General features: G+C 38.7%; 1 protein-coding gene across 2 annotated transcripts in view; it reads right to left on the minus strand.

The window, feature by feature from the left end:
* Positions 1-21,758, minus strand: part of LOC131031070 (uncharacterized) — a 53,329-nt gene that overhangs the window by 6,814 nt on the left and 24,757 nt on the right. For both annotated transcript variants that reach the window (XM_057962094.2, XM_057962095.1), the window contains one exon: positions 125-186. In XM_057962094.2, coding sequence (XP_057818077.1) covers positions 125-186 — 62 coding nt within the window. The remainder of the gene's footprint in view (positions 1-124; positions 187-21,758) is intronic.

Genomic DNA, 21,758 nt, shown 5'->3' on the forward strand with positions numbered 1-21,758 from the left:
TATTAAATCCAAGATACACTAAAAATGCAAAAAAAAATCAAATAGACTATAGATATGGTGAATCCATATAGAAATTCATGTACCAAAGTATAAAAATTAAAGACGTCCACAAACTAATACTTACAGGAACAAGTTTACTTCCTGTATCCAATACATCTTTGCTAATTTTCAAAAAAGTTCCAAGCGCTGTGTCATAAGCAAACAAAATATGGTTAATGATTACCCAAAATAATATACCAAAGATGTGTTGACTGAAGGTCTTGAGAATTGAATTGCTGAGAAGGGAATCCAACTGCATAAGAAAGAATATAAGAAGGTACAATGCATCAAGCAGAAAATAAAAACAAAAGAAATCATAGTCTCAAAAAATGAATACAATGCATTGAAAAATTATAAATAAATATATTGACTCCTATTGCATGTTATAAATTTTATGACCTAGTCTGCACTTATAGCATAATGGACAATACAGTTCATTTGCTCCAAGAATTTTTCATCTTTTACTTCCTCCACTTGATCTTCTGTCTCAGGGCTGTCCTCTCCCTTGTCATTGTTTTGTTGTCCTTTCAGTATTTCCTTCCCTTCTTCTGGAGGCACACTTAGCTATGTTGTCATTGATTCTTCTTCTGATCCACTTGCAAAGTATTGAACTAACCCACCAATCCATGTTAGGATCTCCTTGCCTCTTAATGCATTATCTAGATATCAGCTTTCCCCTTCTATTTCTTAGGCTGTGGCAGATTTGGTGCATGCTCAACTATTCTCTTCCCACCATTCATTTGTATTCATGTAACTACCTCCATATAGAAACTAGTAGAAATACTACCCTTCTCTTGCACTTAGACTTTTTTGGATTTTGGATGATCCTCCTTCCTCCATTCTCCTCATCTCCTGCCTAGTGTGTCACTTCAAATTTTTAGTCAAGAGGAACTCATTGGATGCCATATTGGTGCTGCTAGTCTCTTAGTTTTCTTTGTAGTAGGGTTGCACTTATTACATATATTATTTGTAGTCCTCAAGCTTCATCTGCACCTTCAGGCTTCTAGCCATCTAGAGAAGTATGTGTACTTACAATATCTTTCTCTTCTGCCAAATCCACAAATCTAATCTGACCTTCTTGCGGAGTGTCATCATCCCATATAGGCAAGATATACCCATAAGATTTTGTGGAAATGTCTGCATTGTGGCACAAATCTCATGTACCTGATCATCTGTGACCTCATAAGGAAGGTGGGGACTCCTTCCTCTTCAGATTGTAAGGATGTACAAATAAAATTGTCAATGTCCATCGCAAAAAAGAAATCGGTCTTAATATATATGAACTAACATATCTAAGATACAGTTATCTTCCTGTGGCCATTCACCTAACCATGTTTTCCCATACTAACATGCTTGTTATCTGTCTTTATATGGACTTTCCTTCTTGACATACCTTTCTTCCATCATGTGCCGACTATGTCCTCACAAAATACATGGTAAGAGAAATGCTAAGAGTGCATAGCTGTTGTAAAACTTGGTCTTTGCTGGGATCTACATTAGCTGTTCATAGAGGGCTACTCAGATGTGCAACTTTTCCTTGAGATCCCAAGATTCTTGCAAACTCTATAACTCCTTTTGTCATAACACTACCCTCAATTCTATTTGTTTACATCCTCCCCTACATCTAAAATTCCTGCGATTCTTCTCATCACTTTTGGGGCAATTCTAACAGTTGATCTATGTGCATGATATTCCCATGAACTTGACTGCATACCACCTTCAGGGCCTTCTCATGCATGGTGAAGAATTAAACACCAACCATGCATCCGACTTTATCCAAAGACAATCCCGATTTTCTCTCTTCCAAACAAATTGATTGGAATTAGCATCAAGCTACACCAATGCACATATATCATCCTCCACCACTGTAGGATTAATCTCTCAAAGTTGAATGTGGATATCATAGTTCATATCCTCATGGTGCACAACTTTGTAGGGTACCATCAAGTACATCCCTGACAAATCCAAGAAATAGTACTTCAATGTCCTCTTTTTTAACTTAAGCTAATTAACTTTGCCATCATGGATAGTTTATGAGCATTCCTTCTTGGCAAATCATCAATTCAACATGCCCTAACCCTAGCTCACTGCATTCTTCATTTTTTCTATTAGTTTCAAAAAATTGGTTTTTACTATGGTGGAAAACTTATACATTCTGCATGATGTTTGATAATGATTTAAGTTTCATTGTCTCTGATGATGATACACAATCTATATATAGCCCTAGCCATCTAATCTTAAGTTTTAATAGGTACTTGAACTTACTATTGCACAGCAGCATTGAATCCCCTAGTTGAAATTCCTTAGTCTTACAATTTTTGTTTGCCTTACTTTTTGGTGACTCCTCTCCTACATTTGATTGTAATCTGCAATGAATCTCTTTTCATCTAACCTCATCAAGTCTACTATACTTTGTTTCAATGATTCATCTTCATTAATCACCCATAGCCTCAAATTTGGTGAAGCACGGTCCATAAGTACCTATGCCTCCAACCCATATGCTAACTAAAACAAAAATTATTTTGTCAATCTTTTATAAGTGATGCAGTTTATCCAAATATTGCTAGTATCTTATCTTGTGCTCTACACACAATGCATACCTTTATCAAAACTACCTTTTATATCAATTAGCAACTTGTAAATGAGATGAGATGATCCAACTGACAATGCCAACAATGTACCAACTGCTATCCTTGATGCCTTCACATGTACATGGAAAGGCTTAAGACTAATTTGGAATACTAGAATTAACCTCTTAGCCAATTTGTTCTAAGACATTCAAACATAGCTTGGCATTCTTTGCTCCACTCAGTGTATTTTATTCCTTAATATACTCAGTTGGAGATGTAATTTTGGATAGTTCTGGATTTTCTATACGATCCTGTGTAACCAAGCACAAGTCCTTTTAAGTCTTTGTAGGAAGGAGTAAAATAAAAACAATTTTGAGTTGATCAAACATCAAACTTCTGGCACATAATATGCCCTAACAACATAGTAAATGAAGCAAACAAGAAATTTTGCAAAATTCAACGTTAACCCTGACTGCCTACACCTTTCAAATATCAGTCTCAATACCTATGCATGGTCTTTCAAGAACCCATAAAAGTCCAATCATCTCAGCATGCTTTTACAAAATAGTATAAATTCCCTAAATGCATTCACCATTTATTGGGGCACTTTAAATCCCAATGGCATGACATTTTACATGTATGACCCCTAATATGTGGCAAAGATGGTTTTGGGATTATTCTCTTTCTAAATCTTGACTTGATGGTGTTGGTGTTGGTGTTGGAAATAAGCCACACCCAGACCGACGATGGACTGGTCCAAGAGGGGCCAGTAGCTCAATGGTAGAGCACTCCAGAAGCGTATGGAAGGTCCTAGGTTCGAATCCTAGCTGGTCCATGTCTCAACATGGTATCAGAGCCAGGTCCAGGCTAGGAGCCCCAAGCACACGAGAAATGTGGCTTAAGGGGGTTGTTGGTGTTGGAAATAAGCCACACCCGGACCGATGATGGACTGGTCCAAGAGGGGCCAGTAGCTCAGTGGTAGAGCACTCCAGTAGCGTATGGAAGGTCCTAGGTTCAAGTCCTAGCTGGTCCATGTCTCAACAGATGGTATATGGAAAAACCATCTATAAATGAAAATGCCTCCCAATCAGATAACATTTCCAAAATCTCCTTTGTAAATGGTATAGGGAAGTGCTCATGGATGCATGCTTCAACTCATAGAAGTCAACACAAACTCTATATCACTGGTTTTCTTATCTTATATCACCATCGGGTTTATCAATCATATAATTGATTGGTGAGATGAGCCTGCCAACTAACATTCTATCCAACTTGTTAACTTTGATCTTAACATTTGGATATGATCAATAAGTTCTTGTTTTGACTACTAACTTGGTGCCATCTCATATTTGGATTTGCATGGTACTAACCTCCTCTTTGATTCCCTTCAGGTCTATAAAACTCTCTAGAAAGAAATCCTCGTACTCCTTCTGCGACTCTACTACTTTCTTACCTCCACTGCATCCTAATACTCTCCTATTTTTGTGACTTTGGGGTTTCCTTATTTCCAAAATTCTCTATCTTATTTTAAACTTGTAGTGGATATATTGCACTCTATTTTCATCAATTATTTCAATCAATTCTAGTTACCCTTTCTCAATGGGTACTGTTGATGAGTGTTTTACGACTAGACTACACCAACACAGAATAAATTTTCCAACAGAAACTCTATCCTCTCTTGAGAAAAATCCCGTGTATGATAAGATTGCAGAAGATCATACAAGCAATTCCAAGGTTTCTACTATGAACTTGTGACTTTGTGATGGATATGAGCTTGTTTGGCTTGATGTTTGTTGGTAATCCAAGGGGGACCTTTCGTAAAATGGAACAATCCTTAAGGAGACTTAACAAATTCAGACTTCAAGGAAGTATAGCGAATGATTTAGCAATAATACGTGTTTTTGGAACATTTTCTTAATGAAATATGCGAAAAGTAAATAGGAAAGGGTTTAGAGAGGTTCTAATCTAAATCTAAAGAATTTGAAAGACAACAAAGGCTCGGGTGAAATCAATCACTCTTTGTTTCACCAACTCTAGACAACTGCGCAAAGGGAGGTGCAATCTTCAAGAATTGTGCAAAAGATTTTCATATCATCAATGAACACCTTCAAAGAACAATGCTCATTCGATAATCGAAGTTAAACATACACATTTAAGAGGCTCAGTCCAACCTTGCACTGCAAATAGAAATCATCTATTTGCAAAAGGTACGAGCGAATCATCTCACCACGAAACAAAGTTATCTATCTCATTCATCTAATTGCTTGGAAACAAATCTAACAACTTGAGGAAGAGAAACCAAACAAACTTCAAATAACACAAGTAAACACCAAAATCCAATATATTACTCTTATTATCTCGATAGCTTATAGCAACAATCTCATACAAATTCTCCCTATTTTACAAATGAAGGGGTGAACCCCTTTTATAGGCCCCAAGAATGAAAATGGACGGCTAAGATTACATTGAAATCAAGGGCTAAGATCTCCCCAAGCAAAACCCTAATTAGGGTTTAACCCAAAATAACCTGGGTGGCACCAAGTAGTGGGCATGGTAATAAATAAGGCATCATGCACACTATGGATTAAATAACCCACCACTCTAAATAAGGCGCCCACTATGCATTAAATAAATTCTCACCCAAAATAGGACGACCACTCTCTCTCCCTGATGGCGAATGCAAAGAACCTAGTCATGACAGCCTCGAGCTCCCCTACGGAGACACTTGGCGCAGTCTCCAACTTATACTCCAAAATATCAATATCCTTTTCACACTTGGAGAAAACCTTCTCCCATCCTGACATTGTCTCCTGGGTCCTATACATGATGCTTGAGAACAAGTAAACATTCTCTAGATGACCCTCTAAGAAGGAATCCACGAAGAAGAATTCATGCAGTCTGTTTTTCAGATTATCCACTATCAACTCCTCGTCAATTAGTCTTTTTGCAAACAATGCCTCGATAGTATTGTGGATTTCTTCCTAAATTTTCTTGATCGCTATCCTTAATCGAGCTGACTCCATATTTGATCTTTCGAAGAATTCCTTCCTAGTATTTACCGCATAGTACCACCGAGGGAAGTCATATGCTTCATTTTCTTTGATGACTTCTCCATCTATTAATGCTTGCCTAGGGACTTCCATCAGTGCCTGAAGACGTGGAATATGTTGGCTTGATGATGATTGTAATCTATTCATCATTTGTTGTCATTGATGAAACACTCTCACACACACATATGATTATATTGACTACCGGTGTAACTTCAATTGTTTACTCTGTCAACTGGTATGTTAGAGGTTTATCTCTAACCGGTACTTTGTGTCAACCGGTATGTGCATAAGAGACAGTCTGTGATTATACTAAGTCGGCATCAAGATGAAGATCAAGATGGAGATCGAGCGGAGATTTAAGGACAACGGTTCATATGTTTTATTCAAACCGGTATTAGATTGTTCCAACTGGTATTTGGTAATTTTGTGATGAGTTACTTGCACCGACTGCTTGGCAGCAATTTTTGTGATGAGTTATGATCACTTGTCCAGATACACTACACCTAGGAAATTGTGTTATGATTTCTTAAGGCCGACATGAAATCATAAGGTCTATATATTGACATCGCAATGAATTATTTGATATAGTGAAAAGTGTTACGTTATGTGCAAAAGGAAAAAGAGTTAAGTTGCAGAGTATGCAGAAGAGCAGTGTTGAATATGTTTAGAAGGATCTGATTAAGCAAGTATTGTGCTACTCAGAATAGAGCAAACCATTCTTGTTGTTTTCTAACCATTACAACAGAATCAAATCCCCTAACCGGGTAAGCTCTAACAAGCTTCACTGTAAAAATCCTTTAACAAGGTGATCCATTAGTTTGGATTCAGAAATCCTCCACCGAGGTTACTCCTAACAGGGTACTACCTTTAACACGGTATAAGCTTCTAATCAAGCTTTGGGATCTCTAACAAGATTCGCTCCTAGCAGAGCACTTTGTAGACCTTAACCGGTCAGTTATCTATTACTGCAGATAGTTAACTTGTGAGTTCCATCTCACCGTGGTATTTACCTATTTGGGTTTTCCACGTACAAACACTTGTGTTATGGTGGATGCTTTACTTTTTGTGGATGTTGTTATATCATTTTGGATTGCATGCATTGTGTTTAAAAGCTTTGTTAAGTTCATCTACCGGTTAGTGTTTGAAGTAGTTTTATTTTTGGTGTCACTGATTACCCCCCCCCCCTCCCAGTGCTTTTCAAGTCCATCAGAATAGTCGTGTCCTAATAGATGTGCGTGTCCTCCCATGACTGATCCACATTCTCCAATCTGCCAAGGATAGCCAAGATTCTCCAATAAAACTGAGCCAAGCCTTCAAAGAATTTACATGCTGCAATGAAAATGTTCTCTACCCATATTTTAGAACCTTGGGCGATTTTCCTTATCTCTTCAAGCTTACCCATTGATTCCTTCAGAAGAGTAGTGGATGAACAAAAGTCTAGTCTTCTTGTCTGAACGAATGCATTAAGCGTCACACATATTCAAATAGAGCTTTGCTCTCATTTTTCAATTTCTTATTTTTCTCTTCCATTTCCTTCATTTGTTCCTTTAGTGCCTGAGAGGAATCATCAAAATCCTCTATCACTTGTGCCCTGGTAGCACGTCCCAGATCAATTGTTGTAACATCATACTCATCTGGAGTGATCTCATTTTTGTCCTTGTCAACCCTGGGCATTGCCACATGCAAAGTCCTGGATCTTGACTTATTTCTGGTGACTTTGGAAAATTTATTTGTTGCCTTCTTTTCCATTGGCTTGTTTATCCGGCTCAAAAATTCTTTAATCCTGGTGTAGGATCAATTTCTTCCTCTGGCTCATTTCTCATTCTTTCTTTTAGCCAATCTGGAGTGGTTGTCTGCTGATCATGTGTACCTGCTCTTGTCCCTGTGTTACTTCCTCAAGGAGTCCTAAGTCTCCCATTGTTGTTTCTTTGAAACAATCTAGGATATTTTGTTCTGTATCCAAAGGAAGTTCTTTTTCCTCATTTCTTCGCTTAACAAGCCTTCTGGAAGTGTTGACACTGAGTATATCCTGTGCCTGCCTTCTGGAAGTGTTGACACTGAGTATATCCTGTGCCTGCCTTCTTCCTATGGCTGATTTCCTGCTACTTCTCCTGTGAAGATATCAACTTCTTGCACACTTGAGGAGCTGTAAGGTGACTGCACTTCTTCCAACCTTTGTCTCTTCTACTATGGTTCTTCTCTTTGAACCTCTTGCCTTTTCTTCGACTATGAATCCTCAGGAATGCTTTTCTCCTTTCCACATTTTGCTCTTCCTTGTGGAATTGTTTCTTCTTTGGCTTGAGCTCCCGATGACCCCTCAATGGCATCATCTTGGATTCCAAGTCTCCCATCAAATTCTAAGTCAGGTGGGTGTTCTTTACCTTCAACTTACTAATGTGACGCTCAACTCAGTGCCTTGTGAATTTTGTAAATCCAAATCAACAATTTCTAGTTTTGACTAGTTAGGTGCTTAAATTGGATTATCTTTTTCCTTTTCATAATCAGGGTGAACAGTGTTCACATCCTCTTCTACCTGATCTGGAACTTGGATGATTTTGCATATCCTTATCATCTTTAGAGACAACATGGAAAACATTATTTTCCTAATCGCATAATCATCCTTGGCGTTAGCCCAATAATCTTCCAGTTGTATCCTATGCCTGTGCCTCATGCCAACCACCATTCTTATCTTATCGTACGGTCAAAATTTGATCTTGTAATGTGGGGTGTGAGGTGGAAGAATTGCAGTTCCTCCGCGGACTTCTCCGTTGCTGCCAATTATGGGCACAATTCATCATAATCTCCCATGATAATCGAAAATTCGAGCCCACCGTTGTTTTTCTAAATTTCGTCATAGGCAATCAGTTGTCTTGTTACTTCAAGCAGCACGATTTTATCTATTGGGTATCTTGGGAGCCTATAGTGCTGGGAAAAGAATCCCTAAACCCGGATGTGAGTTTCGAGAACTAGATGAACCAAGCCTCGTACTTCTTCACCAATTTCCTCGCAACCTGTGACAACCTTTTGTGAACACCTCCCTGTAAGGACCGGACAATGTGCATAGTGAAGGTGTTGTTTGCTTTCCTGAAATAAGTAGTGTTGTACAGGTGCAACTGTGGATAGCATCCATGGACTTTTAATTGTCCTGGACCGCATCCCATGGGTCCTTTGCTTGATAGTCCACTGAACTTGCCCATTCTTGCAAACGTATAAACAATGTATGAGCTCATGTAGAAGGATTGGGACTGATTCAAATTCTTCAGTTGTTCGTCTAGGTTGTTACTGATCATCCTCGCCCAATCCACCACCTTTAAGGCATCCATCACTTCCTCAATGAAGTAAAACATCCATGGCTCAAAGATGAACGTCTGTGGATATCCCATAATCCGACTCATCATCAACACGAGATCATTGTACTCTTGCTTGAAGTCCATGCTGATGAGCTGCTTGGGCATTTTGGAATGGTGAGGCTTTGGCTTTTGCATCCATTTTTTGTTGATGATTCTAACGCACCCTTCTATTCCAGAGTCATAGAGCATGGCCGCCCCTTCCTTAGTCTTGAACATCACGAATTAAAACGTGGTGATTCCAAAAGCCTCACCAATTGCCTCAACGGTGACATTTGCCAAGAGGTTGCCATCAAGTGCCAAAACTACTCTTCTCTCGACGTCGTATTGTTTTGCGCATTCAATGATCAGCTTTGGGCATTGGATGGCAGGAGGGAAACTAGCAACTGCCACAATTCCACTTCTAACTATCTTCTTGGCGACAGCTGACAAAGGATGTCTATCAAGACCAAATATTCTTTTCCTAAATTCTTCCAACTTGATTGTTCCTAAGTTGGTGTCACTAACTTCCCTCCACTTTGAAATGATCTTTAACTCAAAGAGGAATCCTTTTTGTTCATTTTTTATCTGCGTTTACCTAGAAGTGTTTGCCACCTTGCTTGACTCTGCCATTTCATTTCCTGCAAAATAAAATAACTAACATTAAATTCATGCTAAGGAAATTTAAAAAATCCACCAATGGAAGAATTCCATGTGGCATATTCCAGACTTGGAATAAATATAAACCTCTGAAGATAAGAACTTCTGGATGAAGAAAAACCATGCCTCGACTATTTTCACGCCTTGCTTCTTCATTAAATTCTCCAAAATGCATTGTGAAGAATGAACTCTCATGCCTTGTTTAGGAAATTCGCCCACCAAGTTGCCAAGTTGGCACTAAGACAAATTTGGCAACCGCATTAATTTTTTCCCAAACATATCTCGTATTTCCATTGTGAGAGGGAGATGACTTATCATTCCAGTGGACCCCACTCATCATACTTGACTTCAAAAATAGGAACTTCCATTATGTCTTGAGTTATGCCTCATTAATGAGGAGTATTCCATTTTGCATGCTTCAAACTTGCCTTCCACACATTTCTTTCTATCTTGGGTGCATCCTAGATAGGAAAGAGGATTTTCTTTTGCATTTTGGTGCCAATTCCATTTTTGGGTGGAAGATTCTTTCTCCCAGCTTGGGCGCATTGTGGGTGACCTAAGGCACCATGCCTTACTAAAATTTCAAATCTCCATTACTTGAGAAATGCTTGGGCACACATCCAGCTTGGAGGAGGATTTTCTCTATACTTTGCCATTTTTTCACTTTCCAAGACTTCTGGCATGCTTGGGTGCATTCAGGACCCAAAGAAAGATTTTCATGTGCAAGGAAAATTCCTACTTGCCTAGGGAATTGCGCCCACCAAGTCATCCTAGGTGCACTTTGGAGGCAAAGAAGGATTTTAGGAATTTTGGAAAATTCCTCTTCTTCGGAATTGTGCCCAAGGAGTCAATCTGGGTGCATCTGGAGCCTGGAGGAGGATTTTTGAAATGGAGCATAATTCCTCCTCTTCTTGGGAATTGCACCCAAGTTTCTTCATACTTGGTCCTTTTGAGGAGGATTTCTAGACAAGTCAAAATTTGATCACCAGCTTGCTCATCTACATTTCCGGATTTAGATGCTCGGGATCTTTTTGCAATCAGTGCATCGGTTGTTGCTAGGGGTAGACCTTCTAAACATAGTAAGTTCTTCCAAACACAAAATTAGGGCAAACAGAGACACAATGAAACTTACTAAAAATAGACACTGCTAAAAATAGTAAGTTTGTTTAAACTCAAAATTAGGCCAATCGGGGCTACAATGAAACTTACTAAAAATAGTAAGTTCTCAAAAAATGCTCAAATTTCACTAGTAGCTTCCTTGAAAGATTTCCTTTTCAACACTTAGCTCAAATTTCACTATGTCCTAGATTACTAGCTTTTTTTCTAAGTCTGAAGGAGAAAAACCCTAAAATAGACAATACTTGCTTCCAAATAGCCAAATTTCATCAAAACACTTCTAGACTTAGCCAAAATTCATCAAAACGCTTGGCAACTTGAGGAGATTAAGGAAATTGCTGCCAGACTACCCAAAAAACTCACAACCAAAAGACCAAGTGGACAAAAATGTATGGTGTCCCCTTTGGAATGGGGTGATGTGTGATTCCGAAGTTCTCTTCCTTTGCTCCCCTTCTTTCTCGGAACTCCAGAACCCTGAGGTTCCGAAGTTCCTTCCTTAGCCCTTTTTTCAGTTCCCCAGAACTCCGGAGCCCTGAGGTCCCGAAGTTCCCTGCTACTCTCTTTTCTCCTTCCCGAAACCCCGAGGTTCCGAAGTGTTGATTTTATGGTAGTGCTCGTTAACCATAGGCAAACATCAGATTTGTTGCCTTCCCAACCATAGACGATAAGCTCTTATCATCACCCCCAAGCACACTACATGATCTTCATGTTATTGAATTCATATCTATTGATGCAATCATGACCTTGCATATATATGAATCAATACCTCCTAATAGACCTCAAGTCGGCTATATACTTTTGGCGCTAAGGATAGGGTCAGACCTATATATTACAAGTTACATATGAGTCTCCCTTAGTTGCAAGTTACATTTAACTTAATCACAAGTTACACATAAGTGGTTCGCCCAAATAGAACCTACCCCAAATTAGACTCATACGATTGAGATATCCAAATGCCAAGGCCGACAGGGCACTTGGCATTTTGTGCACTAGGTCGGCCCTAGAAGGGATCCAACGTAGCTACACAACAACACTCCCTCTTAGCTAGGGAGGATTCCTTCTAAATAACCAAGTCACATAGTGACTACCACCATGGCTACTCCCAAGAATAATACGTTCACCATAGCTACTCCCAGAGGGTGAACAAGCACATCATGGAATTTCTTCTATGATACGCACCATACCTACTCGCATAGCGTGGGCTCACCATGCCTACTCGCAGAGGGTGGAAGAGGGCTTTCACCTCAACCTTCTCCCAGAGAAGGATGCATTACCACCATGCTTGCTCGCAGAGGGTGGCCCCACCATGCCTACTCGCAGAGGGTGGAACGAGGGCTCTAACCTCAGACTTCTCCTAGAGAAGAATGCATCTCCACCATGCCTACTCGCAGAGGGTGGAACAAGGGCTTTAACCTCAGACTTCTCCCAGAGAAGAATGCATCTCCACCATGCCTACTCGCAGAGGGTGGATCCACCATACCTACTCACAGAGGGTGGAACGAGGGCTTTAACCTCACACTTCTCCCAGAGAAGAATGCATCTCCACCATGCCTACTCGCAGAGGGTGGAACGAGGGCTTTAACCTCACACTTCTCCCAGAGAAGAATGCATCAACAAGGGATTGCACCTCGAACTTCTCCCTCACAGAGAAGAACTCATTAACAAGGGATTGCACCTCATTCTTCTCCCTCACAGAGAACTTATTAACAAGGGCTTTCACCTCAAATTTCTCCATCACAGAGAAAAATGCATTAACCAAATCTTCATGATGACGTGGCTCCCTCTGAAGCTGGAATGTCAGGCTTCCTCTAAAGCTGATATGTCAAGCTCCCTCAGAAGCAGATATCAACCTTCTGATCTCTTCGTCCAAGGTTACTTCTGACGATATGTTAGACTCCCTCTGAATGCTGATTCTTCCTCTGTGAAGAAATGCAAGCAATCTTCCTTCCTTGAATGCAATCTTTGATTCGTCCTGGAAGCATTTTAGAGAGATATAATGATAGTCAAGGGAAATGTCTATACATGATTCACTATTCAATGATGTAGCATTACAAACATAAAGAGTACTCATCTTTTATAATTTTGCTCAGCAATGGAATTTCCATTCACTTGGATTGATCACACCGAAGCACCTAGTGATGATCTAATGGCTGCATGGCCTTTGGCCTTTGCCATCACTCATCATCTGTCCACAATATCTGCTCCAAGCATAGCTTAAGCATCATCTGAAGAACTGCCTTTAATACCATCCACAACAAAGTGATGGACCAGCCACATAAATGCGACAGAAATCCACTTGTAGCAGGGTGTGCCAGAATGCTAAGCTGCAATGCCCATCCTAGGACAAACTTCAGATGATCTTCAAGAGCGACATAAGTAAGAACTCGAATAACTGGACCTTCAGTTGCAATATCATCCAATGCCTATGCAAGCTTCAGCGAAACGAATGCTTCATGTGACTCTCGAAGCTTCTAGGATGATGTGAGAGTTGTTGCAAGACGTTATTGCGCGGAGGCCTTCTCCACCATTCCTGATCGTTAGGTGCCTCCATTCGCTTTCGTCCCCATACGCACACATTTCACATTTGTGTACGGCTTAATGTGATCATCACAAAACTCGCCACTAAGTTGTTGCTCAATCTCAACCTTCCATTATACTGAGCAGTTGATAGCACATGTACCGACTCGCGTCGCTTCGTTGAATCCTCAGAATGCTTACTGCCACCTTGCTGATGTCTCTAGCCATGAGCGTCGTGAAGTGAGCGAACTCCGTCACTTTCATTGGTTAGTAAAATGTTACGATCGCCGGAGAGAATCCTCCACAACATGTTCTCCTCCCCGAATGAAGAATTCGAATATACAATGTTAAAACGGACAAAGATCTCCATAGCAACTCCACTTACCATTAGCATTTCGATACCAAGCTCGGCAACTTTCAACGCCAAGGCATCAAACTGAATCTGTCATTGAGCATTGACGATAGATCTATGGCGATCATCGACACCTCAATGGTCATTACTCGCCGCAGAGCATATGTGATACTCACGACTGAGTTGAGAGGCTCGATAATCGACTTTTGCCTGCACTTAGATTTCTCAGTCTGCAAACTACTTTGATTGAACTCCCTCAAAAGCACAAGATCTACCTTCAAGTGGTTAGGCTCTATAGAAGGAACCCGCTCTGATACCATGTTGAATTTATGGTAGTGCTCGTTAACCATAGGCAAACATCAGATCTGTTACCTTCCCAACCATAGACGATAAGCTCTTATCATCACCCCCGAGCACACTACATGATCTTCATGTTATTGAATTCATATCTATCGATGCAAGGTCATTGATGCAATCATGACCTTGCATATATATGAATCAATACCTCCTAATAGACCTCAAGTCAGCTATATACTTTTGGTGCCAAGGATAGGGTCAGACCTATATATTACAAGTAACATATGAGTCTCCCTTAGTTGCAAGTTACTTTTAACTTAATCACAAGTTACACATAAGTGGTTCGCCCAAATAGGACCTACCCCAAATTAGACTCATACAACTGAGATATCCAAATGCCAAGGCCAACAGGCCACTTGGCATTTTGTGCACTAGGTCAGCCCTAGAAGGGATCTGACGTAGCTACACAACAACACGAAGTTCTTTCCTTGTCTTCCCCACTTCGGGAACCTGAGTTTCCGAAGTCCTCGGACTTCTTTCCGGCTAGCAACATTTTCGGATGGCGTGATCAACACTCAAAGCTTTAAATGCTCCGATGACTTTTGTGACTTGTGCACCTTCTTTTGTGGAGCCACAAGGGTGCATTTAATGTTTTTGGCAGGATTTCCATCAAGAGAGGTACATGGCCATGCTTGTTGTGGTGACTATGTCATGTCTGCATGCTCTAACTTTGGAAGGTCAATCAATCCACCCTTCTCAGTGTTGCCTTTTCAGGGTATGTCTAGGTTGCTTGCATGTACAGAAGTCAAGTGCATGCACTTCCATGCACTTCCATGCACTCCCAAACTGACATTTCCCTGCACACACAGGGGTCATGATCACTCTTGTAACCATTTTTCTATATAAAGGTTGTTAAGCCTCATTGTAAAGAGTTCTCTCGTTGCTAGCTTGAGCTATTCTATGCTCTTTCACTTCTCTTGTATTTATCTTGCATTTATGCAACTGTAAGTTTGGCCATTGGCCTTATAATGAATTGAAATCACCATTCTTGCCTTCCTTCAACTTATGTATGTTGTCTATGTTTCCTTACCTTCATCATAGGTGTATGTTTTGCGACTCTTCTCTCATATATGATGTGTTTACTTGTTTTCTGAGTGTGACTTGTGGGAAATCTTCTCCCCTTTGACATTCAGCAAATTCTAACCTCCATACATGCGTTGGGGTCACTCATACAACTGAAGTTTGTGCATCTCCTAGGTATTTCAGTTGATTCTTTGTGTCATTTCGGGTAGGGAGAAGAACAATCTCTTCTTGGTGCATCACCTCCTTTTGTTTTAAGCATTTCTCTCTTCCCTTTACCTCTGCAAGTTGTTAGAATAGGCTTAGGAGTAAGTTTCGAAGTATTGAGTTGGTTCAACACCCACATTTGGATTGAGAAGGAAGTCGGCCTTCTCCGGAGATTCAACCCCCTTGCGCAAGGTCCCACACTTCGGGGTTGTTTCCATGTTTCACAAGGTTGCTAAGTTGATAACTCAACAAGGGTGCGAGCTTTTGTGAAAACAGTGACATTATTACACCATGTTACCTTTTCAAGCTTTCTTTGTCTTGTGTTGAAGCCTATAGCTTCCCACTTATTTGTGCATCCAAGATCTAACACCTTTTCTTTTGCTAAAATTTCTCCATTTTCCAATGCATCCAACACAGTCAGGAATGCTCTTATTCTACTTAACATTCCATGTGCTCTTTTGTTTGAGTCTAAAAGCTAAAGATTGACAAAAATCCCTCATCGATTCTATCCACCCTCTTTCCTTTTTGCAAATCCTACTATATCTACCAAGCTCTCAACATAGGACCCAATGTACAATAAAAACATCATAATAAAGCCATTCAATATGTCTCACTAACCCTTTTCAAAATGTTCCATAAGTCTTTAGTTCTTGTTTGGAATTGGAACATCCCTATAAATTTCATAATTAGATGGAATTCTCCACATTTCTGCTCAAATCCGATTTCCAGTAGTATTTCTACCTCCTTTCATGTTGCAATGGTTTCTTCATAAGTACCCAACTATTTAGCTATCATTATCTTAACAATATCATTAAGAGTTCAAATCCTTTCTTTTTAATCTAGAAATATCCTTTGCATTTCCCTAAGGTAATCCTCCAGGTTCAGCACGCCATTGTAATTTGGAAGTTTCACATTTGACACTCCCCTTTCTATTCTCTTTAATCTTATAACAATTAATGTTTCAAAGTATCTATAGAATTAGTTTTTATTTTTGTTATAAAACTCTGTATCTTTCCCAACCTTGTGTTGAGTTCGGCTTATGCCCAAGCTTCTATTTTTGCCACTTAATCTACTTCCATGGATTCTCTCTCCAAGCTAATTTGTCCATCTTCTCTTGCATCTAAATCTTGATTTGCTAATGCTATCTTATCAATAGCATACACACTTCTAATATTCTCAAAATCAAATTTCTTGCTATCATCATCTCAAACGTTTTCAAACCATGCTAGTGCCAAACACATATCTAACAACAAATGTGCTATCACATCATTCCCCTCTAAGGTGATTTTTTCATTCCTAGAATCCAACAATCTATAAACCACTCCAAATTCAATAAAATTAGATGTGACTTGATTCTCATTTATAGCAAATAACTTCAAAATATACCTTTTATTTAATCCCATCAACATACCATTATCTAACAATATGTCATAATTGATTGCAAGGAGCTTTGGCCTACCCATCATTTCTAAGTGAACTAAGACCTACAAACTATATCGTTGGGAAGAGTAAACTAAGGCCTAGAGACTCGAGACTATTTTTACTCTATTGTGAGGTTTTTATTGTAAGTTATCTAGAAACCCTAAATATTAATTTAATTTCCATTTATTTGTTATAGCAGCATAATTCACATGTATAGATTGTTATCATATCAATCCCAATTAGAAAGGACCTTTGTCGAAAAACATGTTATCCTAGAGGCAAAGAAAGGGGAGTTGGTTTGCAAGCATTGCAAGATGAAAATTAGAGGGAGAGGCATTAGTCAATTGAAATATTACCTCACACAAATACCATGAACGATGTTTGTTTTGTGCCTAGTTGCACCTCTTGATGTTGTGCATAAGGTACAAAATCAATTAGAGACATTTGACCTACAAAAAATTTTAAAAAGAGGCAAACAGAGGAAATGAGATCCATTCATGGAGACTCTTCTTCTTCAATTCCTCCATTCTTTGGATCGTCAACCACTTGTGATCCAATTTGAGGAGGTTAAATTGGATCACCAAGGCTGAGGATCTCATCTTCAACAAGGAGAACTACATGGGTTGATCAAACAGATCTAAAGGCAATAGTAGCCATGGCAAAGGAGGATAGAGCACAAGTGATCCCATTGAATGCTGAGACAAGTGATGCAAGCCCCTCTAAACCATATTTATACTTTTAGTTTGATATTTGCTTTAATGCTATGGATTATGGATTTCGCAATCCATGAGTTTTGTATACACTTGACAATATTTATATATTTAAAAAAATAGTTTCCCTCTACTAAAATCTACTTTTATAGTCATGTAACTGAGGACACTTGTGTACATAACCAAAGTAGCTTCTATTTGATTAGTTTATAATGTCTTTAAAGTTTATTTATTGAAGGGTGCATGATAAAAGATTTAGATCCTTTAAAATCTCTACATTTCATAGTTTTTTCAATCTACCAAGTCTTGGCCAAGTCCAAATTCGAGTCAAAATTAAGTTGTTGCATCCATAGATGGAATACTTGCAAAGTACTCGGCGAGTTTTTTTGCTCTGACAGTATTTGCGACTTTAACTCGCAGAGTTTTTGGGAAAAACTCGCCGAGTTTTTTGTGAGTTTTTCACAAAAACTCAGCAAGTCTTCGGAAAAAATTCGGCTCCAAAAAAAAAAAGGCCCAAACATGTCAAAAAAATATCTAAGTTGTTTTTTCAAGTCTCATTCTTTTCATTATAGAATATATACATGAAATATAACATTTAAATATAAGGAAAAAGACTAGTTATATTTCATGTATATATTGGCAAGATGTTTGAGAGTGGTTTCAGATCTATAGGAGTTCTAATGCAAATTCTAGGTTTTAGAAGATCTTTGAAATTTTCAGACAGTCAAATTTCAATAACCAGTAGGCTCCTATTAGCATAAGTCACCTTTCAATATGTCTTTTTCCTTTCTTATACTGTTATATTTCATGTATATATTGGCAGGATGTTTGAGAGTGGTTTCAATGTGTAGGAGTTATAATGCAAATTCTAAGTTTTAGAAGATCTTTTAAATTTTCAGACTTAGTCAAATTTCAGCAACCAGTAGGCTCCTATCAGCATAAGTCACCTTTCAATATATCTTTTTCCTTTCTTACACTGTTATATTTCATGTATATATTGGCAAGATGTTTGAGAGTGGTTTCAAATCTGTAGGAGTTATAATGCAAATTCTAAGTTTTGGAAGATCTTTTAAATTTTCAGACTTAGTCAAATTTCAGCAACCAGTAGGCTCCTATCAGCATAAGTCACATTTCAATATGTCTTTTTCCTTTCTTATACTTTAAGTTATATTTCATGTATATATTGGTAGGATGTTTGAGAGTGGTTTCAAATCTGTAGGAGTTATAATGCAAATTATAGGTTTTAGAAGACCTTTTAATTTTCAGACACTCAAATTTCAGTAATCAGTAGGCTCCTATCAGCATTCTCTCGCTCTCTCTACCTCACTCACTTTATCCACCCCGAATTCTAGACCTATCTATCTTCCTATCACTCTTCCTCCATCTCTCTCTACCACTCTCTATCTCACTCTCGACTCTCTCCGCCAAGATCTAGACCTATCTCTCTACCTCTCTCTCTCTCACCCTGAGACCCCTGCAAGGGATGCTACGCTCAACCTCATTTTGGCGAGGTGGAGGCGGCACATCGGACTCCTAGGACTAGACCCTCTGGTTTTATCTCTCCCCTATTTTTCACTAGAGCTAAGAAGAGAAAGATGTAAAATGTTTTGATGTAGTATTTACTTTTAGTTTTAGAAAAACAATTTGCTGTTTCATTTTGTTTTAGTCTATCAGCCACCAGCATTCCATAAGAAGATGCCATTTTGTACCCAGTTTGCATTTAAATCAATCAAATATATCTAGACTCAGCTTGTTTCTTTTGTGTTCTCATTTATTGACTCATTGGATGCATCTCCTCACTAAATTTTTCAAAAAAATGCATTTCTCATTAAATTTAAGTAATTTTTTAAGTTGCCAAGTTTTTTGCCGAAACCTGGCCGAGTTTTTCTCGAGTTTTTTTTTTCAGGCCTTGGCGAGATTTTGCTTTTGGCCAGTAGTTCAACTATGGTTGCATCCAAGTCTTGTAAGAAAACTATATATTTTCAATTACATACATAAGCTACGCTCTACACATGCAAGTAAATAGATGAATGAAGTTCACATAACACACAAATGAACATACTTAGTTATCCATGAGTAAATCCATCTATTTCTTTATTAATCTCAAAAGATATCTTGCAAAAGCTTTAAAAGAAATTGACAATTGTCTGAATCACAAACAAACTAGAAGTAACACCTAAATCACAAAGTGTGATTGAGAAGATCAATGAAATCTTCAAAAACATATGCAACACACATAGAGACATTCACCAAATGTTGGATTTGCATGTTGTACTCAATCTTATTGGATCAAAACAATACATTACAATTTGGGACAAAACGCAAGTTATTACAATGCAAAAATGCCTTTACCCTTGTGCTAGACATGGACACTGATAGCCTAGAAGTTCCTTTCTCTCTACTCACAACTCTATAGCCTTTTTGCCATCCTTTTCACAAAGAAAATCATGAAAAAATATACCATTCAGCACTAAAGAGGAACCCAGGGAGAAGATCTATAGTCACTTGCAACTACAGATATTACTCATACCTACTTGCATCATCATCACATGGCCATGTACAAAGAAATGTGTAAGGTTTTGGTTGCATTCATCTTGAGTCCTTTAATGGAATTCTAAATCATGCAAGGAGTAGATAAGCCTCATTCCAATGATGGTATGAAAATTTGACTATGAACCAAATAATGTTGCCTTTGAGTGTCTTGCAAAGCTAAATGAACTTCTAACTATTGACTAGCCATTATTAACCTTTACAAATGAGGAGACTAAGCCTTATATAGAGAGCTCATTACATTTCAATGGCTCAAATTGATTCTCAAATCAATGGCCAAGATTTTACAATAAAACCCTAATTAGGGTTTGTTACAACGAACTCCTTGACCAATGAGATAATTACAATAAATAGGACACATCCTTCTTTGAATGCCGACAAATGAGTGATGAGGTTAGGTACATTGAACTTTGTGCCTCCACATATGGTAGTTATCCTCCTTGTTGGATGAGACAAGTACATTGAATCTGGACGATTTGACTTGGAATGATGTGATTGGGTTGAAGATGACTAGGCACCACCTCAACTTGCTTATCTTGCAAATCATCACAAAGTGTTTTGAGATTGAGACAATATCTCTTGATATTCAACATTTCCAATTGCTCCTTGATGAATGTGACGATGATGAGAGATATTCCCAAATTGCATCATCTTATATGATTTGATCGTTTTCACCTATCCTTCTTCATACTTGGGAATTCACTTTATGATGTGTTTCACCTTTCCAACCTTGGAATCCTTCCCCTTGTCCGCTCTTGACCTTGATCCTTGTGTTGATGTAGAGATATCTCCATGGTGTACTAGTCTTCAACCTTGGATTTCCGGACGAAATTCAAGATAATTGTGAAATTTCCTCCTCTTCATTGCTCTATCTTGATGTTGTGAATCCTCCATTGCATCATTGTGAAATCCTCTTCGTGCTATCATTGAGGGTCTTTGCCTTAGTCGAGTCCTTGTGCACTTGCTTCCTTGTTTTGCACATGTCGAATTCCTTGATGTCCCCCTTCTGCATGTTGTTGATGAATTATCTATCCACCCTCTTGTGTGACTTGAACCGCGACCTCTTCATTGTTGTAGCATCTTCATTTTGCTTCCTTCCATACGTTTCACTCTTTTGAACCTCGAATGCCTTTTGAATTCGTGTGAATCCATCCTTTACTTGAATGTGTTGATCTCCTTCTTATGTGGTGAAGCTTTCAACCTTGATGTTGGGTCCTTCATCCATCTTGCCCTTGTATCAAACCTGAAAGAGGAAAACATTTAATCAATAAAAACTCAATCCCACACACCCTTATTCCATAAACAAAAAAAAACATCAATCCTTAAGCAATCAAACATTAATGCCTTTCAAATCTGGAAGTAACCCCCTTAGGTCTGGAAATAATTATGCTGACTTGAAATCTGATCAATCCTGCAAACATGATTTGCTCCAAACTAGGATTTTCTCAGCTCTGTTTTGGACAGGAAATTCACTTTCAATCAGGTTAGGTCCATATTTCGCTCCAAAACAGGTTCTATTGATTCATTAAAATGTCTGATTGCCCAAGGGACTGCTGGTATTTACTTCAAAACACTGATAAAATTTGCCTTAATGATGTCTGCTATTCGCACCACATTTGCTGGACAAAATTGTCTCCAAACTCTCCTGAAGTTCGCTGCAGGTCTGCCTGGATAAATCGCCTCAAACAATGCTGAAACAGCCCTTAATTTACTTTCAATTCACACTTAGGTCTACATAAATCTTGCCCTGATTTTGAATTTTATCTGTGCTGAAAATGAAATATTTTATTGTAGAATGATTTCTCCATCTTATATTTATATGCACTATGGGCAAATTGCTCATTACACCCCATGGGATAGGT

Source organism: Cryptomeria japonica, chromosome 5, assembly GCF_030272615.1.
Source record: "Cryptomeria japonica chromosome 5, Sugi_1.0, whole genome shotgun sequence".
Taxonomy (NCBI): domain Eukaryota; kingdom Viridiplantae; phylum Streptophyta; class Pinopsida; order Cupressales; family Cupressaceae; genus Cryptomeria; species Cryptomeria japonica.